The sequence below is a fragment of the Chaetodon auriga genome, chromosome 1, assembly GCF_051107435.1.
Source record: "Chaetodon auriga isolate fChaAug3 chromosome 1, fChaAug3.hap1, whole genome shotgun sequence".
In the NCBI taxonomy this organism is placed as follows: Eukaryota; Metazoa; Chordata; class Actinopteri; order Chaetodontiformes; family Chaetodontidae; genus Chaetodon; species Chaetodon auriga.
The window spans coordinates 29,874,849-29,896,282 of NC_135074.1; the positions used below are offsets into that span (position 1 = coordinate 29,874,849).

At 46.3% G+C, this 21,434-nt stretch overlaps 1 protein-coding gene across 2 annotated transcripts in view; it reads right to left on the bottom strand.

Annotated features, from left to right (window-relative positions):
* Window positions 1-21,434, bottom strand: part of nav2a (neuron navigator 2a) — a 96,414-nt gene that overhangs the window by 45,733 nt on the left and 29,247 nt on the right. The window contains exons 4-11 of one of the 2 annotated variants that reach the window (XM_076733866.1): window positions 16,522-16,594; window positions 15,242-15,485; window positions 14,988-15,044; window positions 12,146-12,279; window positions 3,839-5,081; window positions 2,427-2,536; window positions 2,226-2,334; window positions 604-1,017 (exon numbers count right to left, since the gene is read on the bottom strand). In XM_076733866.1, the coding sequence (XP_076589981.1) occupies window positions 604-1,017; window positions 2,226-2,334; window positions 2,427-2,536; window positions 3,839-5,081; window positions 12,146-12,279; window positions 14,988-15,044; window positions 15,242-15,485; window positions 16,522-16,594 (2,384 nt within the window). The remainder of the gene's footprint in view (window positions 1-603; window positions 1,018-2,225; window positions 2,335-2,426; window positions 2,537-3,838; window positions 5,082-12,145; window positions 12,280-14,987; window positions 15,045-15,241; window positions 15,486-16,521; window positions 16,595-21,434) is intronic. The other variant, XM_076733875.1, reaches the window with a different exon arrangement.

Below are 21,434 nucleotides of genomic sequence, written 5' to 3' on the forward strand. Positions count from 1 at the left end.
GACAGCGGCTCTGAGAGAGCAAATAAACAAGTAATCAGCATATCAGCATGACTGCGTCTGCAAACAGAGATGGGATACTTGTGGGATCTCAGCTACACAGAACAAATGCTGCTGAGGCCAAACTGTGGGATATCATCTGGCACTTGGATCACAGTGAGCGAGGGGCACTACTGCCCTCTCCTGGTCAAAGAGTAAAACTCACAGAGCCTGTGAATCAGCTAAAAGTTACACAGTTGGGCTTTTTCTCTTTTTCATGCTTTCTTTTTTTGCTGAAGAAATAATTTATAGTCAGTTTGTTGTAATGATTAACAACCTGAATGACCGTTTAGTCCATAAATCAGTACACAGTGGAAAATGCCTGCAACACGTTTCCAGAGGCCAAGGCGATGTTTTCAAATTGCTTCTTTTGTCCGACCAACATCCAAAAACAGAAGATGTTCTATTAGCATCGATAAAACACAGAGAAAGGCAGCAAATCCTCACGCTGGGGAAGCTGGAACTGGAACTTTCAGTCTCTCAACATTCACCGACTGATTGCTTCAACGTTGGTAATTTCAAACTCTTTTGTAGGATAAAGTAACCTCCTAAATGTAATCCACTTACCCGCTGCTGACATCATCAGTGCGCGCTACGTTCTTGCTCAGCACGTCTCCGTCGCTCATGTATCCAGTGACCTCCATGGAGATGTTGTCCAGGTCAATGTCCTCCCCGGCTCTGTCTCCGAGGTCCACGCTGCAGAGGGCTCCTCCCCTGCCGGCCAGCTGCCGTCGGAGGTGTCCGGGGTACAGGTAGCGTCCTCCCTGGCCGCCAACCGCCCGGCCGCCGTAACTGTTCCCCATAGATGGAGCATCGCCCGCCTGCAGGCGAGGGCTGGACTGGCCCAGTCGCCACGATGACAGGGAAGGGCGGGTAGAAGTGAGGCTGAGGATGCTGCGACCCCCTCCGCCATTGGTGCCGCCGCCTCCGCTGCTGCTGATGTCTGTGGTGACGCTGCCATCGAAGGTGGTTTCCAAGGTGCTGAAGAGGGAGAGACGAAAGAATAAAGAGAGAGTCTGTGATCCCCTTTATCAAAACAAGACTGGAACGAGCTGTCACTCAAAACTGACTGACAGGTCAAAATCCTTTGTGACAATGTGAAACAGGAAAACAGGACATAAAACAAAAACGGAGCCTGAACTGAATCCAGACAGCTGGGTCAGCTCTGAGAGCAGAGGTCAAAATTCTGCGGGAGGCAAAGTGATTCGAGCTGAGCCTGAATCAAAGACAACCTGAACGTCATGGCCGGCGATCAAAGAGAAAGAAGCTCAAAAGAAGGATGAGAGCAACAAGATAAAAAGGTAATACCTGTAAGCCCTGACAGACACAGTCTGCTGACCACGAGGCACTTCAAATCCCCTGCAGTCAGCCTCATTTGGCCCGTTTACCTCTCGGCTGGAGCAGCCATTGTAAGGCTACGCTGTGATGATCCCCAAACAGCAGAGTTTTTTTCTTTTTTATAAACTTCTCTCTGAGCAGTGCTGAATTCACAAGGCGAGCAGCAAATGCTTCAGAAAAATCTCCTTTAAAAATGTTTTGTGACTTTCATTTTACCTGCTTTGACAAATTACCGCTGACTTTCTATGAGCTCTTTCTTAATGTGTCTTTGTACAACAGCTTTACTAAAAAACACATGCAGCATAATTACACTGCATTTCTTCTGTTACCTGCTGTTTCACCTCAGATGACTTTACTTTTTTCTACATTTTACGAGGTTCGCAGTAAACAATCTGGGATGAGAATAAAATGAATCACAACATATGAATGAAAATAAAGAAGTAAAAGAGTTCAGTGATAAGATGATAACTTACAACCATGATTCAAAAAGAAGTTGGACAAATAATAAATAAAACATGGAGCGCTCCAAAAACACCTGTTTGGATCATTCCACAGGTAAACAGGTTGATTGGTAACAGGTGGTAGTATCATGATTGGGTCTGAAAGGGGCATCCTGGAAAGGCTCAGTCAGAGGATGGAGCGAGGTTCACCACTTTGCGAACACATGATTGGATGAAGGAGATTAAAGCACGGACTCAGTTTTGTAACACAGTTTGTTTGCAAATGATTGGATTCTGTTTTTGTTTACGTTGGTTGTATTTCAAATACTCCTCAAAAGCTCCGTCAGGGTGCAGCAGTCAGTCGCTGCCAGTTAAAACCAGCCGGGAGAACGAATCGATTTGAGTTTTTACCTGTGTGTGACCTGAGTTCCTCGCAAGCTGGACATGGTCTCCTCCAGGTTTTGCCGCAGGTCTGCTATGTTTTTGACAGTACGCAACCGCCTCGTCTCCGGGTCCTCACCTGAGCGAGACAAATCGAGAAGGAGCTCACACATATTTAGCAGCACAGTCAGACAAACAGAGACAGACCCCGCGCCGTAAGCGAACACCCACCTGAAAGGTCCTCGATGGAGAGCTGGCTGGTCTTGGTGAAGGAAATGTCTCCACCTATTCCACCTGAGCCGGTCTCAGGGTTCGCCGTTCCCTCGCCGTCTGTTTGGGATCTGGGAAAACAAATTGTGCAAGGGATCAAAGGGGGGGGGGGGGTATATCATCGATTCTGAATTATTGTGCATTTAGTGGGAACCTAATATTCAGCAAATTGTCACGAAAGAGGGCTAAACCTGATTAAGAATTAAATCTGCTGTGGTTCAAGTCTTGTGACCGGGGTCCAAAAAGAACGCCTGCTAAGCCCGAAATGCCAGTAAAGGTTGTCTTTGAAGGATAAATCAATACAGTTCACCAGCACTGGCTGGTGCTTTTCGAGACGATGACGTTTGAATGCCTCGCTCATGCACAGCCTTTGGTCTTTGCCTAATCCTAGACTTTGTCCTTGTTGACTACTGTAGACTCTCTCTGAGTGTGAGTCAGTCAAAACCACCGACTGCCGCTTACACTGCTCTACAAGAATGACAGCGTCTGAACTTTCCTTTAACTTCTGGTTAAATTACTTAATAACGGTTGGTTACTTTCATACACTAACCTTTTTTATGGCTAGCATCTATTAGCAATGGCAGGGTGCTTTCTTTTTAGTATACTAGTCTTTGGCAGATGAGGGGAAAAGTACATCTGAACACTGATTTTACATGTCTTATTTCTTCTTTTCTGTCAAACATACTCTTTCTGACAGGTGGAGGTGGTATAATCCTGCTGGTAATGGTACATGACAGGTATACAGCAAGTAAAAGAACGTTTCTGAGAACTGAGGATGGGGGCGTTTTGGGGAGGTGGGTCGGTTAGCTTAGGTCAGGATGTACAGAGGCAGAAAGGGCAGCGGAGCAGGAAGTGTCAGGAGGCTAATGAGAGGCTGTTAGAAAGGACTCATTGAGAAGGAGAGGGGGCTCCTTCCTTATCACACTGGGGCCGGGACAGAGGTCAGAGGCACAACATCTACACATATTTGCCCAGATACGTGCGCGCACACATGCGGACAATACACTCCGGACACACACAAACATGAACATACACAGATGTGACATTCCTGGTTAACAGCTCACAGATGTCGAGATACGGATTTTGCGCTTTCAGATGCTGTGAGAGGATGAAATGCCCGTTTTGTGATCACTTGAAAAAAAGTTCTCGCACACTTCCTGTCACTGTTACACGTAAAAGCTTAGATGGACAAGTGCAGCTTACACAGGTGTACGACTGAACAAATACATACATACATGTATTTACAGTCAAAGGAAGGAGTTCACCAATTTAGCAATGCAACACTGTCAGATTCACAATGTGTACAGGTTGGATGTATATATCTATGCATTTAGTCACGAAGGTGTTTGCAGCTCTAGTGTGTGTGATCTCACCTGTACATGAAAGGTGCGACGGTGGCCGTGTTGGGGTGGCTGTGGTGCTGTTGGGTCTGAGGTAGCTGCACGCTGACAGTGTTGCTGGCTGTGCTCTGTGTAGTGCCTCCTGCTGCCACCGGGGCGGCGCTGGTCTTTCCCTCTGTGGAGGCCAGACTGGAAGTGGAGCTGGAGTGTCGGCTGTCCCGGTCTCTGTCCAGGGGGCTGCGGTGCATGGCGAGTCCCCCTCCTAAGCGCATGCTCCGAGGCCTCTCCCCCGCCTCCTTCGCTGAGGAGGCTTTCCCCCCGACTCCTGGGGCTTTGCCTCCTGGCTTTGGTATTCCGCTGTGTGCAGGGGTGGAACTCTCCTTTTTGGCCACTTTACCCCCCTTGGGAATGAAGCTGGTGATTTTAGAGGTCCTTTTGTTTGAGCTGTCTGTGTCTACAGCAACTGGTGCTACTTCCTCCTTCGGCTCCTCACCCCTGAGCTCTGTCCTGTCGGGGACAGAGATGCGTTTTCCCGCCTCCTTCCCTTTCTCCTTCTCCTTCCCCTTCTCCTTGTCCTTGTCTTTCTCGCTGCCTTTGACAGAGCTCTTCTTTGCAGTCAAAGCTCTGCTGAAAGTGCGCTGGGCAATGCCCCTCAGGGCGATTTTGGGGCTGCTGGCGGTTGTGGAGACAGTCGTACCTGCAGAGGGAGCTGCTCCGTAGGCCGTCCCATTGCTGGTCCCGTTCATTCCCGGCCGGACGTTGCCGTCATCTTCCTCCAGGGGGTCGGTGTTAGAGCCAGTCTCGGCTCTCTCCACCTGCCCGGCTCCAAGCTGTCTGGATGGTGCTGCGCTGTCCGACTGGGCCCCTACTCCATTGGAGGAGGTGGAAGATTTGGAGCCTCCTTTACTGTTAAAGAGTTTAAGCTTCTCCAACATTGACTTCTGAGTGACAACCTTGGGAGGAGGTTCACTTGCCAGGGCAGCCTTAGAGGAGGAGTCCTTCTCCTGCTTGACAGACTGCATGGCAGACAAGGGGGTGCTGGTGGAGGAGGAAGAAGGAGACGAAGTGTGCTTGGAGCTCATCGACTTGCTCCTCCAGGGCTTGCTGTTGGGCTGGGGAATAGCCGTGGAAGAGGAGGATGAGGATGATGAGGATGGAGGAGGAATCGGGGCAGAGGTAGCAGCGGGGATGCTGGTGGAGGAGCTGACGGTCACTGCAGATGACGGAGCATGCTCAGTCATCACCGAAGGCTGTGAGGTCATGCCCTCTGAGGAATCTGCACCAGAAAAGAGGCATTTTATGAAACAGTGAGACAGGCAGGTACAGACGAGGAGGAAAAGCCAAGCACAGGGAGGATCCGGGAGGGAGAAGAGAAAACAGATGCTGAGGGTGAGTCGTCTTTGACCCCACACAAAGTGGCCTTATAAGGGCCTGGAGGTGGCCTGTGTTGATGCAGCCAAACACGCCATTACTTTCCTTCGGGCTAGCCACCAAAACTGTTAAAAACCCCTTAGCACTAACAATGAGAGGAGCCCATCACAAACTGTTTATAAAAACAATGAGGAGCAGGCTCAAGTGCTTTAAAGTCTTGCCAAGCAGGCCGAGTCAAGAGGCAGTGCGTCTGCACTTATAAGGCTTGGACTTATATGGACTGCTCTTGGTCAGCGTCCCTCTGCTTTACGAAGAAACACTGTCTGGTTACATCTGGTTAAATGTACTCAAGATCAGATTCTTAAACAGGATAAAAATACAGTTTAACTTGGAGATAAACAGAGCAGAAAGCCTTTTTTTGCAGTGTAAGCTGCTCCAGTACACCAGCATTACAGATTTATCACCCAAGAAGAAAAAAGTCTGGGCAAATCTGCAACAAGTGACTCAGCAGCATCTCTACAAGCAAACTTACCAAGAACTGAAGGAGCGAGAGGACAGCTGAGATCTCTGGTGCAATTCACTGCTCTTACTGAGAGGAGTAGATTATCCTGAGGTCTGCTGAGGTTGTCAGTGTGGTGCTACCAGCAGCAGAGTTCAGACCAGTAACATTTGAATATTCAAACTCCCAACGGCCAGTGAGAGAGAGGGCCTGTGCAGGGAGCACTGGGTGGAATTAATCATAACAGTTCAGTTACAACGCACACACACACACACACACACACACACACACACACACACACACACACACACACACACAGACCTGTATTTATTCCACGTCACTGCTGCTGCTGCTGTGCCTTCTCATAAATCTGCAATCACCTTAGTCATCTAGTTTACACTCTTATTACATTGAAAGAAACCTTTAACACTGAGTCCTTAAAATCTAGTTTTCTCAAGACGAGTGAGAAAACACATACGAAAGTTTTCCCTTCAGGTTTTTTCTTGTACTCTTTACATTTGTTTATTTATGATCCCAGAGCTGTTTGTATGATTTGAGATCTGAGGACAGTGTGCAACCTGTTTTCAAGAATTAGAGTGAGTATTTTGAAAGCACACAGAATTATGCACGTTGTTGCATTAGCAGTGATGTAATATGATAAAGATATGAATGATACATAATACTTGTTAGACCCAGTCCTGAACCAAGTTGATTTGCACTGAAAAAAGCATAAATTACCTCAAATTTTTTAAAGAAAACAAACTTTTGGTGCTCAACCCTATATGAAAAAGACTTAACATGGTGCATATAGAACCATTGTCTGTCTTTCTAATGGTGCAAAATGATCCCAAAACTCTCACAGGGCTCACTCGCGAGTGAAGTTTCCTTTAATTAACGCAAGCCACATTAACTTGGTATTCATATGTTATTCATACGGTCTCATTAAGTCAGCATTTATGTAGAATATTAAACACTCCACCCACTTGTTTACCCCTTTCTCATCTGGCTCACTTTATTTCATTTTTACAGCGCCTTTCATGCCCTAATTGGAAATAGGCACTTGCTCGCCGCCTTTCCTTTCTCCCCCTGTTTAGCATTTAGTGAGAGCAGCCTGAAACAATGCAGCCATTAGGAAGTGATTAGAGCCCAATTAGCCGTGCTAGCATTTAGCAATCGGAAAAGTGGGTCAGGTTGCTAATAGCTGGATTCCTATTGGAGGCGGCTGAATGAGAAGGGGACCTGCTGTGATTATGGAGCAGGCAGAGAGAATAAGGGGACTGCCACGGCAGGTTTGGGATGACTGAAGCTTTGATGTGGGCCAGCAGGACGGTCTGTGCTGTCCGTGAATGGGGTCAGTCCGGATTTCGGGTCAGAAAGGAATAGAAGAAGAGAGGCGGACATGGAGAGGCCCTGGACACTGGGATAAGCTGGTCGTTGTCATGACTGGACCCAGTGACCGGGACTGACACGCTCCAGTTGGGTTGCCAAGGGTGAGCAAAGTGGTCAATCTTCAACATGTCGGGTCAGAAGTGACACTGGAGTGATGGACTTGGACACTGTTGCATCATAAAGCCAGCCAAAGTCTCCAGACAAGGTTTAACACTTCAAAAACAAATAAAAGGGTAAGGATTTCATTCTGGAAAAAAAGTGCTGCATGTGCTTTTTCCATGCACTTGAGGAAGCACTTTTCTTTCATAAATAAACACAGAATGGTCTTAAGGTGCCCTCAGAAATGGGTCATGACCTAATGACCCTGTGCAGCCTTGGGCGAAAACCTGGAATAAACTGCACCGTTGCCCCTCGTTCACTGCGCTGCTCGAGCTGTCTGCTTGAAGAGACACGTTGAAAGAATTTCACTGTTTACAACTCAACTGCTTAATTACAGCCGTCATTAGAGTACAAAATCAAGAGCAGAAAATGAGCAGTGGAGGAGTACCCAAAGGGAAAAGGATCCCAGACCACCACTGCTACTTCCTGTCTGTCATAAAAATGTGTCTCACCCTCTCTGAAGCTGTCTCAGTCCAGCTGCCTACTGCTCTAAGAGCCTCCTGATAACATCAAGGCGTTTTGGGAAATAAGCCGAAGTGGATCCAGAGCTCCTTCCACGGATCATCACACCCATGTGTCTGTGTGTGTTCTTGTGCCTTAATGCCTGTCTGCAGCTGAGGAAAGCCATGCAATTTCACACAAGTGTCGACACTCTCCCTGTGTGTGCATGTCTGTGCATGCATGTCAAGTTTAGGAGCGAGGGGGGTGTTTGTCCTGCTCAGCAGCTTCAAACACTTCAACCCATGTGCCTCTTACAAGGACCGGTGACCAGAGATCACACAAACGACACACACACACACACAAAGTAAATGCATTAGAAGCAGCATCGGCTGATACTGTTTAGACATCACAAGCCTTCCAACCCCTCTCATGCTCGCACTGGTCACAAGACATTAAGCTAAACCTTCTCAGTCCGTCAGTCAGCGACCAAACTGCTGACCCGAAAATGCCCTTTTAACATACGAGTCACTCACGTACCGAAGACTGAAAACATGTTTGTGCTTTGAGACCCAAAGATTTCACACATGTGAGCACAGAGAGAGCACCGCGGGAAGAGCGGACCCTGATTGGTCAGCTTTATTTCATTTGCTAACACATTTTGATTGGTAAAATCTGCACAGCATATATCAGACTGGCACAAAGCTTGAAGCTGCAGGTGTTTGCTTACTCATCATGTTCTGGCTTCAGAAGCCTGTGCTCTCTCTCCCTCCCTTCCTCTCTCTCTGTCCTCAGTCATTGTACTCCAAAAAGTGAGAGGGACAGCCGGCTTTTGTGTGGAGACTGAAACTTTTTAAAGTTTCTCCACATGAATACACTCAAACAGTGACGCTACAGCTCATCAGAAGGCTATTCATTCAGCAAGGGCACCATCCATACGAACACACACACACACACACACACACACACACACACACACACACACACAGAAACGCATGGGCAACAGAAGCGTGCACACACACACAAACACACAACCACAGGTGCCCCCTGTTCCCTGCGTCTCTCTGCTCTGTGTCACTGGGTGGACACCCAGGCGCTGTCACCTTGTGTTAACACACAGCAGAAGAGGAGATTCAGGTCTGTTTCCTTACTGTACGCCCGTGTGGTAACGAGCCTCCATTCTGGTGTCAGAGCCATTGACACAGAGCAGATCTGGCCTCACAAAAGGAGCTGCAGGTGTCTGTCTCACCACCCAAACCTGCAGCAACACACATCTCACAACAAACATAAGGAACATAATGTGCAGCACATACTGTCCAACGTACACTGTTGAGTTTTAATCACAGCTTGGAACCAAAAGGGAATTCTAAATCAGTGTCAATTTCACACCAAATTAGCAAGACAATGGCTAATTGGTTGACAATATCCCTACAAATCCATTAGTTCTTTTCAAAAAGCTTCAGGGTAACTGACTCGACCCCCCTCACAGAACAAAAAACTACGTTCTGCTGCATCTAAAATGCACACATTTCTAGCAGCAACAACAACAAAGCAGTAAAACTGATTAAATGCCATATGTTCAGAGGTTCAATGCAGAGCTCAAGTTATGCAACTGGAACTAGAACCTGCAGTTCAAGATTATCTATAAGTGCATGCTGACAAACCTCATGAGTCCTGCAGACGTCCAGGAGGAACAGAGAAAGTGGGAAAGGACAGGAGGAGATGGACAGGACAGGAGGAAGAGTCCAAAACCACAGCCAGCCATCCAGAGAGTGTAGCGGGAGGAGGAGGAGGTGGTGGAGGAGGAGGAGGAGGAGGAGGAGGAGGAGGAGGAGGAGGAGGAGGAGGAGTGTGGTGCAAGGCTATGGCAGAGAGGAGGGGCTTGGCAGCATGTCAACAACAGGGCAAGAAGGAGGGGGGTCAACAAGTGATTTTCATCCTACCTCCTGCCAATCATATGGTGTATATATATATATAAATATATATATATATATATACACACACAGACACACACCTGTATGCCAGCACAATACCAAATTACCTTTGTTAATATAAACCTTTTTTTTTTTAAATAAAGTTGATCTGATTTGTTGATTAACTTAGGGTCTTTCTGCCAAATACACTACTACTACTACTACAACTACTACTACTAGTATTACCACGTCTACAACCACCAGCACTACTACTACTACTACTGCATTATACTGCTTATACTACCTGTACCACATTCATTTTGAAGTTCAACTTCTTAGAAAACACACTTATCGGCTTTGAAGTCAAGATTTAGATTGATACGATTGATACCGCTCTCATATCTGTACCGTAAATATGAAAACAGCAGCAGCCAGTTAGCTTAGCTTAGCTTAGCACAGAGCTAAGCGTCACGGCTGGTTGCCTGGCAACCTCACAGTGACAACAAGAGTCCAGGAAGTCGCTAGCAGGGCCGAGAAAACCGATAATTGTCGTTTTCACACTTTTTGTTCAGACTAAACAAGACATGACTTGCTAATTAGTGAGACTTAGAGGTCAGGCTCAGGCTAGCTCTTTGTGCTGAGCTTTGCTAACTGGTGGCTAGCTGTAGCTTCATATTTAAAATAAAGACATGAGAGGGGTATCGATCCTCTTACAAACAACATTTCCAAAAATGTTGGACTGTCCCTTTAATACTACCACTCGCTCACTTCTGTCACACGCATGTTCATAAACACACACATGTGGCCAAAGACACAACCGTTCTCTGGAAACTCCCCCATCTCCAGTGGAGGCGCACATCAGAATAAGTGTCCCACAGTGCTGCCCACAATGTTGGTCCCACTTAATTTGTCACGATTTAAACTCAGCCAACACACACACTCTCTCTTTGACACACACACACGCGCACACACACGCGCACACACACACACACACACACACACACGCACACACACACACACACACACACACACACACACACACACACACTTCCTCTTTCTGGGCGGTCAGAATTCTCTGTCTAATGTAGGGTAATGAGTTTAGACTGTGAACACTAACACAGTCTATTTAAAGCCTTGGCCCACTGAGTTGTGACAGAAGCTATTTCAACACTGGTCTAACTAAATATACTGCCAAACACTCAGTTTGTATTCTGCAGGACACCAACACTGTGCAGGATGAGTTAAACTGGGTCAGAGCGGCTCAGTTTCAACTCGAATGCAAACACACGCTAAGACAGAAAACAGGTCTATTGTTGATTCTTAGGCAGTCGATGGGAGTAAACTGGTCGTACTTTCCCGTTCTGTTCAAATTATGTAATCCTGATGTCGCTGAAAAAATCTAACTGAGGGGGCTGACTGATGGAGCACATGGACGGACATGAAACTCTCTCTCAAAAGATGCTAGAAAATACCTGGTCCAGTTACTGGAAGTCAGGGGTACAAGCCCGTATGCATCAAAAAGCAGCATCTGAAATTCTGCTGCATGTGCCGCTAACGGCAAACAAGAGGTAATGATCACATGTGGCGGGAATTTGATGAAACACTCTCAGATTATGGCTCAGTTTTGGGACTAATTCAACAATCTTTGTGCAGTGTTTTAAAACAAAGTGGTCTAAATGTGCTACAGCTAATGAAAGCATTTGACTGGTTCCATTGCAACAGCAGCTAAAGCTCATGGGTACTGTAGCATTCACAGCTATTCAGCAACAAAAAAAGTGGTAGAAAAAACAAGATTTCTCAGAATTAAAAAAAGCAGAAATAATCCTAATCCATCTGAAAACCTAAAGGGAAATCTACTACCAGACAGGAAGAGGGCGCTGTTTGAGTTAACACGTCTGATGTTTCAAAACGTTTGACTCAAAAATCACAAACAAACACAAAAACCAAAGCTCAATCGCCCTGAAAGGTTCAGACGGGAGCTGAAACTGGGCTACAGTCACCTCTCCACCTGCAGACTGCGAACAGGAAGCCAGTGGAGGTCACGACAGCGTCTTCACTCACACTCCAATAAATCACAGCTTGTCACCTCACCTTGTACACTGAGACCATGTCCTTAAAACAGCGCCGGGACGCGGGTCTTTACTTTCACTGTACAGAGAGTACAGAGTTCTCTCCTCACCACGTGAAGTAATAATAAACTGAACTGACCTTGCTGAGGAAGCCACTTATGCCTCAAGAACAGCTCGATTTTCTGCTCATATTCTTTGTTGTTTTCTCTTGAAAGGACACAGTTGTTCCGGCATTACGCGCTGAAGGCTAATTGTTATCTCCTGGCACACTTCTTCAAACTTTCTCTCGGTCTCAAAGCAGCAGAGCTTTCAACGAAAAGCACCCCGAGGATTCACAGTCACCTTAAATTTATCTTTAACTCCTCCACACTTCAACATTTTTAACAGCAGGAAGGTTACTGCCTCTTCTCTCTCACACACATTTCTGCTTTCAGCGCTTACTGAGATCCCTCATGGTGTTCTCATGTCAGTGTGTGTGTGTGTGAGTGTGTGTGTGGCCTACCTTTGTTCAGGTGCGAGTTGGCTTTGGTCTTGTCACTGAAGCCCTGGCTGCGTCGGTTCCCGGCGGCACTGACCGAGCCTCTCGGAGGGATGTCACTGCCGGCAGTGGACACCCTCGCCATGGGGCCGGGAAGTCTGGTGGAGGGAGAAAGGAAGAAAGAAAGGGGGCATAAACAGGACAAACACTAAGTCTGACTGCGACTGAAGGTGGTCAAAGTTTGCAGAAAACTTGCAGGTTTATAACACACCCTCCTGGGACGGGGTCCACAGCCAAAAAGGAGGGTGCGTCTTAATTAGGACTGAGAGTGCAGGGACCATGCAGGTGATTCAGATTTATCTCAGTGAGCGTTTTACGTGAACACACAGAACACACTGCAAAAGGTTAAGCGGCAACTGCAGACCGCCTCGTCTTTTGGAACATGTGCAAGAGTGCAAAGAGAAGCACAGGAGCGTTCCTCGTGTTACCGCCCAGCAAAGTGTTGTCCAGAATGTATAACGTGATGCTAATATCTGCTGTGTCAGGAGGAGGCAACTGCTCGCTTTCTGAGTATAAGAAGGGCCAAAGGACAGAAAAAGAGCTTCATTTTCTATTTGTTTTCTGTTCTTTGTCGACGCCACATGAAGTTGATGTACCTCCACAGTGACGCTGAATTCAAAATGCAAACTTTTTGGGACCCCCTTTCTTGAAGAGTTCTCCTCTCGCCCTCTTGTTGGCCTTCAAAGTCGAGTCAATTAGATGACTAAACCAAGCGCTCAGCCACTCCGCTGCCTGGATCTTCAGACTCTTTCTGTAACGGTGAGCGTTCCCTCATTACATGTTTACGTCTGACTCATCTTCACTCTAAAGTGGCTTGGATTAGAAGATACACGCAGTTTAAAAAAATGTAAACTCAGCTATTGTCTGCGTTTATTGCAGCTCTTGCAGCTTGGCCCCACCCCCCCGTATACACCTACAGTAATCTCATGGAGACAGATGAGCTCACAGCGGCGTGGACGTGTGTGAACGGGCTGGACAGGCTGACAGAGTGCACGTCCCAGGGGAGCTGTGAGCTCAGCGGCCTCAGATTACATGTCGCTCTCCTTTATTTCCCCCGCATGGATTAGACAGGATATACTGGCCGCGGACAAGCCTTGGTGAAATTTATGACACCTTGAATCCATATTGTAAGGCAATCTGTTGCCTTTGGTGGAGCCAAGCTGTGATCTAACCAGGCCGGGGCACGGCGACTGCTAATGAAATGCTAATTCACCAGTGGCGACATCATCATCGTCCTGGGACTGCGAGGCGGATGCTGATAAGCAGATTACAGCTCTCTCTCTCTCAGCTCTCGTATACATTATAGAAACTCTCATTTCCGGCATGCCATTCACTGTGACCGGCCATTACTTATCTGCCCATTGCGAGGTAATAAGTTTTACCGCATTATTTTGTCTAGAGCAGCCTGAGATCATTCAGCTTTCAATTATGGCAGGTCCACTGTCTTCCCTCTTCAGACTGGCTGTGTGTAGAAAAATAATATTTGATGGAACATTTCCTGCCAATCTACACAAAAGACAACACAGGCAAAAATGACAAACATAATAAACGCCAAATAAATACCCTGTTTGCTCAAAATGATGAAAGGGGTGAGGCACCAAACCTCGATTTAAAACTTCAGGTGTTTGTTTAAAAATGTGCTGCAAATGGAAAAGCAGGGAGGCCGTTTACTTATGCTTCTTAAGACGTGCTTGTCTTTCATAAAGCACATGTAAAACGCTTTGCCTGCTCTGCCTCTTGCAGAAAATGTTTAATACCCAGAAGTTTTAATTTGAAGCCAGTTTTTATGTGCTGCAAGCCCTTTCTTCATTATGACTCTTTGACCAGCACCATGTGCAAGAGATCTCTGATTATCATCAATTGTAGTGCAAATAATCTTTTAATTTTAAGCAGATTTACTTGTTTAAAGCTTTTATTTTGTACTTTTTTGACGAAAAAAGTCAAAAGCTCATAACCAAATAAACAAATAAATCTGTTCTTTAATAGCAATATTTGCAAATCATGACAACTTATCTTTAAAATCCATCTACTGTCACACGCTAACAGTAAAGAATAGCAACAGCTTTAGAACAGCACTTCAGAAAGCCAAGTGTTTGGGAAGAGACGTGAAGGAGAATCTCAATGCTTTCTCTTGCAGTTGCCCACGCTGACCAGAAGGTGGGGCCATTGCATTGTTTTGAAGAGGAGCTGGTGCGGGGCAGGTGCAAAGCAAACAGAACGTGGGTTGGGCAGCATGCAGAACCGCATCCTAAATCCAATTTGAGGGTGCGTCGTCGCATAATAAAAGACCGCATGCTGGAAAAGAGGTGAGCGCAGAAGGATTTGAGAGCATCACAGCAAACGCACGCAGAAGCTAAATTTGACACGTTGTCTTATTACAGATGCACACTCCTGCCTGTCTCTGTTAAATATTAATGTCACATTATATGGGGGATGTGCTTGCCAAGCGAACCCACGCACACACAAGCACGCACACATTTACTTAAGGGTTATCTAAAGGTCTTTCACAGCCCATTTAGCAGGCTCGCCAAATGAGGCGCGCTGCCAGACAGACAGGGACGTCCGAAAACGGAGCCTGGAGATTTAGCTCCTATCTGGTCAACCTGACCGCTCATGCATATTAGATAGTGCTTGTAGTAGAGATTGCCCTTAATCACAGACAAAGAAGCAGCATGAAACTCATTACGGGACAAAAGAAATGTTATCCGTGATTAGGGGCAAGTTCTACCTTCCTATTTCCAGGAATGACACGTGGTGGAGGAAAGAGAGGGAGGAGCAAGAAAACAGAAAGGCAGAAGACGCTGACCTAGAGGTCTTTTTCTGACCAAGGGAAAACTTGAGTAGTTTACTCTGAGACCCATCCCTAGAGGAGAAGAGGAGAGAGATATGGAAGAGGACAGAGACGGAGAGGTCAAGTTCACGGTTATAAATGACAGGAAGTGTGAACAGGAAGATCGAGATGACAAAATGATGGATTAGAACAGCAGAAACAGCAAGAAAGTGAAGAATTCAGACAAACCCATTCACCCAGGTCGCAGGGTTTGCGTGAACGGGCCTCACCTGGACTGCATCTCGGCCTGCGCTGCTTTCTGGGCTGTGAGGGCAGGAGTCCCATGCGGAGAGTGGCCGAGCTGTGCCGGGGCGCTGCTCTGCTGGCTCAGGGGAGGGTGGGTGTTCTGGGACTGGGCGGCAGCTGGGAGAGAGGGCTGGGAGTTCTGACGCTGGGCCTGCTGCTGCTGCTGCTTGTAGCGGGACAAGCTGAAGAAGAGGCCGAGGATGGCTTTCAGATTACCATTCCGGATCTCTGCGGGTCCGGGAGAAGGACAATGGAGAACGTTAAAAAGGAAGACTGATGAGGGAAGAAGTGAGGGTGAAAGCTGCTGAGACATTCTGTTGTTTGATAATGATATATTCCTCTATTGCCTTTACGCATTTGCTCCTATGTAGTGTCACAGGCAGAACGTCTCACTTATAACTATGCAAAGTAAGATGGCAGTGTACTCTGATGTGTTTGTGACCGAAAACAAATTGTGTGTCTGAGATAATGGACACAAAAGAACAACATTTTCAATTATATTCTCTCTATACACAGCCCAGTGCAGCTGTCCAATAATGTCATGTCACTGAGCGCTGCTGCATATTTTCAGCTTCAGACTTGGACTAGTTTTAACAGAAAGCTCTCTTATTGTTTACTGATCTGCTCTCTCCTTCGCCTGGCACTGAAAGCTTAAATGAACTGACTTCATGTTGCAGCGAGTACGCTGGTATTTTCTTGAAAAGCGCACTGAACAGCAGCCTGAAACACAATGCATCTGCGCTCTGCTGCTGGCTGCAGTTCGTCAACACATCACACTTGCATGTTTTTGGATAAGGAAACACTTGGAGAGCATTGACTCTCTGCAGAACAGAGAAATGACCCAGTGTCCTTCATGCTGTGAGGGGACATCACTGCCCACTGAGTCCCTGCTCTGCCCAAAGATAATACTAGTATTAGTACCATTATTGTTCCTGTGTGAAAAACATGACATAAGCATGTAAGCTTTTTCTGACGTCGGCCACTTTAAACACTGCTCTACTGTGAGCTCTCTGGTACATTAGTTCTACATATGGTGTGATCAGCCCCTATTGAGCCTACATGTTTTAATGTCTACTGTCTGGCATTAATCTAGTGTGTCCCGGCAAAACAGCATGCCAATAAAAAGGACTGTATCAAGTTGGCATCCTTTATCTTATTTCCATAGCACAAAGGACACTTGTTTAGCAGCTCGGTCTGGCCTGGCCTCGGTTGGCGTTTACCTCTCTCGCTCCAGTGAAAGCAGAAGTGTAGGAGTCCAGCTTACCCTCTGAAGACAGACCCTGGATGTTGACTCCTTTGGCTGCCAGGAAACTAAGGCAGGCATCAATGTTCTCAATCTGGACAGAGAGACAGACACAGCTGTAAGACACTGCAGCCTGCACATTTCCATTTGGATTTGCATATTCGTATAATGTGAGGAAGCACGCCGGTCGGTCTCTCGCACGCTTCTCCTGAGAGCATGACGGCAAAACTGGAAGTGAATGTCTACAAGATCTAGAAAGGAAAGCACAAAATGTACTAACCTGTTATAAGAAGTGCTGACACTGACAGGCTGAAAATGTTGGGGTGACAGATCGTATACCCTGTACTCACTGATTTGATAATGTTGGACCAGTGAAGAACTGGCTCTTATACTGTTTTAATGCCAGTACATTAAAACACATTTGAAGGTACTGAGAAAATGCATACACCTGCTAAGGCCTCACAATCCTCTAAATGTATTGCATCTGGATCAGATCTGCCTTCAGATGCACATAAGAGACAGTCACACTGATTCACTGATAGAGGCCATGATTTTTGGAGACTGTATGAATATATCAGGGCTTTCCAAAAGGACGATTTGTGCAACCTTTTCAAGCAAGTCAGCACTAAGTATTGTTTGCAGAATTGCTTAAAGCAGATGCGTCAGGCAGGCGACAGCTACAAGCAATTACAGGAGAATGGCATGGGATATTAAAATTGGCCAGATGGTGACAGTCAAAACAAGATTCAAATCAAGACCTTCACCAGCAGAGTGACAGAGAATCAAACCATCCATACCGGCTCAGCCATGGCAACCTGAGCAGACTGCTGAGCTGTCACTGGACTGCGACAGGATTTGATAGGCAGACAGGCTTTGTTTAGAGCCCACGTGACCCATTATACACCAAGCCTGCTGGCCGGCCCACGTAATCACAAAGCAAACCACATAAAACAAGTCACGGAGGCGAGTCGCCACAGATGAATGAGCGATCAAAGTTTACCAACTGTTGTTTTCGATGAGCAAACACGGCAGGTACAACTGAAAAGACGTCAACACGGCACAGCCGTTGCTCTCTCATATTACATAAAGGGGGAGAATAGAGGAAGGTGGCACTCTCTGCAAGGCAATTAACTAAAGAATGGACTGTGAAATGGACATTTAAAAGCATTTTACAGTGCGCACAAAGGTTAAAGAGGTGCTAAATCTTTTTCAGCATGACATTTATTACAAGTAAGGGTGGATTTATAACAGTGAGGCTAATCTGCCACAGTGTACTTACAGCAAACCCCTTTTGAAAGAACAACAGCTCGAATATAACCTCACAGCCGAGGGAGTACGGATATAGAGCAGTGATACTCCGAGTGGTTTGAAACTGAAACACATATGAACTGTGTCCTTTATAAACGAGGCCGGGTGTGGGCTGCGACCGGGAGGGCCCCGCTCACTAAAGATTAATGACATGATTACACTTAATATGCAGCGACTAAATATAGCTTGACCTACGGCTCCCTCTGTGGTTCTTCTGCTAGGAAGTATCCGGCTGTGAGGTGAGAAGCAGAAATAAAAGCTAACTTACATCCGCCTCTGATAAAATATGTTGACGTCCACGAACTGCAGATACTGTTGGCGAAGCCACGAGTGTACTACTAAATCTATGAGTCCAGGACAACGAAACCAAAGTAAACTGCCTCTACTGATACTACTAAATCTACTGTTATCACTGCTTTAGCCACCCACACCTACAGCCACACTTCTATTAGTTACAGCCACTTAGTTAGTTACTCTACATAAACGGTCAGATTATAGCTACACTTGTACCCATAATACAATTAATTAGACCCACTGCCACGTTGCTGTTCTGTATCTACTACTCTACTGCTACTACTTCAATCCACTACTACAAAATGAACTGCTAAACACTGAACTATATCAATATCATTGACATCCGGTATCCAGCTATTAGCTCATCCAGCTACTAACCAGATTATCGCTTGCTACCATCCAGCACCTGATCACTAAAAACCGTATTACTGCCTGATTTATGAACACCCAGCAGATTATTACTAGCTGTATTACACAGTGCTTGTTTGATTACTAGTTGCTGGAACATCTATGAGATTATGCGCCACCTTCACTTGTACCTTCACCATTGTACCACAGTGGTATTAATCAATCAAGTATTGCTGTTTATTCTTCTCCTAATTTTAGCTTTATGGATCTGAGCCGTGTTCGTGTGTGGAGAGACTGGCAGACTTCGGGTCACTGATTGAGATGAAGCAGCAGCGCTTCCCCTGCTGTCATTTCCGTAACCTCTGACCCCAGAAACAGCTGTCGGGGGGGGCCGGCATATGTTGTCCTTTGAGGTGATGCAGCAGAAAACTGGGGAACAGCAGGAATGCAGACTATGGCCCTCTGCAAATACCACAGGCTCCTTAAAAATAAACCTCTGTGAAACACCCCTCTAACCGAACCAACATACCCAGAGACTTTCTTTAATACCCCTGGCCTAAACTTCATCTGAGGGACTGAACCGCTCCCCGACTGGCACGAATCCCCCGGTAGAGTTGAAGTTTAAATAGCAGCAGCCTGCAGAAATATGCTTCATTAAGATGCCCCATCACAAATGCCAGGCCCGTCCTGCTGAGATGCTCTCAAGCCCCGCCTCTCGGGGGGTATAAATACCGAAACCTCTCGCTATTTAAAACCTGCAGGGACCAGAGCGGAGAAAAGCCAGAGGAACGCGATTCTACAGCCATCAGCTGCGGAGCCTCAGATCTTCAGCATGAAAACCAATCACTTTAGCTGCGATTCGCCCCCTCAACGTGCATTTTCTATCTTCACTAATTTGTTTTTCACGGCATCCGTATGGTCCAGGGGTTTAAGACGGCGTACATATAACTGTAACATCCCCTGTTTGAATCCAGCTGGGGACCTTTGTTGCATCCCTCCCCTCATTTCCTGTCACCACTCGACTGTCAGCTGTCAAAATATGAGCAAACTGTTAAAATAAATAAGCTATTTGATGATGTCAGTGTGGGTTCGGAGAATATCTGACGCGCTTTTGGTATTAAATTATGACGTTTTTCAGAATTATCAATCATTGCATCGAAATCAATCGTCAACAAAAAAGCAATAATCAACGAATGAACACATTAATCATCAGTCTATACTCCTGTTAGATGCAGGCTTACTGAAGGTACATCTAACATCAAGTTTAACCAGCAGTCAGCAGAACAAACTCAACATTTATCTCTGAGCTGTTTTCTGGAAGACTTTACTCTTCTGTTCAACAGCAACAACTGTGCTGAGACGGACGGATGAATGAAAGCATATTCAAATAAAAATGACAGTCTGCAGACACACAAACAGCCATAAGAGCAGGACCTCCTGATCCAGAGAAGCCTGAGGAGAACAAACTCTCTCGTTCATTCTCTCTGCTGATCATCAGAACGAAACACCTCTAAACAAGCCCGGACAGAAATCTGAAACAATCCTCTCCAGCTCTGAGCGACACCACCGGTGGCTCCTACCTGCCTGGATGTGTGATCTGCTCCTCCGCCGTGACCGACCTCACACCTCCATCCAGGCCGCCGTCACCTCCTGCTCTGCTGCGGCTCCCGGCAGCAGCACGGGGCCGGCCGGCCAACAGCCCTCTGAGCAAACACTGCTTCCCATCACACGGATGCTATTGTTGTGTATGTGTGTGTGAGACAGAGAGAGAGAGAGAGGGAGGAGAGGGAGGGAGTGTGTGTGTGTGTCTGAAGCAGGATTTGACAGATAGGAGCTTTTGAAGACTGATACCAAAGCCGATATTTCTAAACCAAAGTTGCTGGTAGTAGATCTTAAGCAATGAAAGAATGAAAAAGCCTTCGAGACGGCATCAGAGGTGCAAAGTCTCAGCTTAAACTACGCTGAGCTATAAAAATAACACTCACTGATGAAGGTGTTAAGTGGTTCTTTAACCACACAACAACCATTCAGATCTTTAAATGATAAGTCTGGTTCCTCATAAAGTCTTATTTTTGCAGTTGTGCCGATCATTTCTATTCGTTTTGATAGCACTGTACTCGCGGCAGTAATTGCTGAGATCTGGGAAAAAGGCGACAAGTGGACAGACAGACAGGCGGTAAACAAACCAACAGCTCAGCCAGATGATCTAAAACGCTTTATTTGGTGGTAAATCTGGAGGTTTCCTTTGTGTGCGTGGCTCAGGTTGTCACCAGCTTTTATGATTTCTTTCTGAATGTTGTATTTTTTTTTATTGCAAAGCACTTTGTGAATTATGTGACAACATGTCGGTAACAGTCTCTTATTGCACTGGCAGACGTAGACGGTTAAAGCTATAAACTGTGACGCATGTTTATCACCGACAGTTCGGGTAATTATTCTACTGTTCCCCTTTGTTTGGCTAACCTGGAGGTTCACTGAAAACGTCCTTTTGGTCTGTCTGACTTGATTTTAGCGACGTCTCCACGCTCTCAGGGATTATTCTTCAAATGGTGAATTCATGTCTGAGCAAAAGAAAGAACTGATCAAGTAAGCAAAAAGCCCAACCACGTAGGAACCTCCCTCTCTCTGTCTGAATAACATTACTGGCTGACATCTGACATTTCTGATAAACCCAATATTGGCCCGATATTGTGCAAAGCCTGCTCTATCAGTCTGAGCCTGGTGTGACGCAAGCTGCCGTAAGCGCTCTGTCATTTGATTTTCTGACTGTCGGGTCTTATGGAATCTGATCACATAACACGGTTGTGAGAAAACCTGTTGTGTCGGTACGTGTGTGTGTGTGACGGTGCGGTTGAATCAGTCAGTCCACACACTTTGACAGACTACAGCTACTTGCTCACCTGCTGAACTTTGACATCTTTCTCAGTCAGTCTCTCTCTCGACTGAAAAACGTGTGCAGAGGTTGCAACACCTCAGAGAAGCGC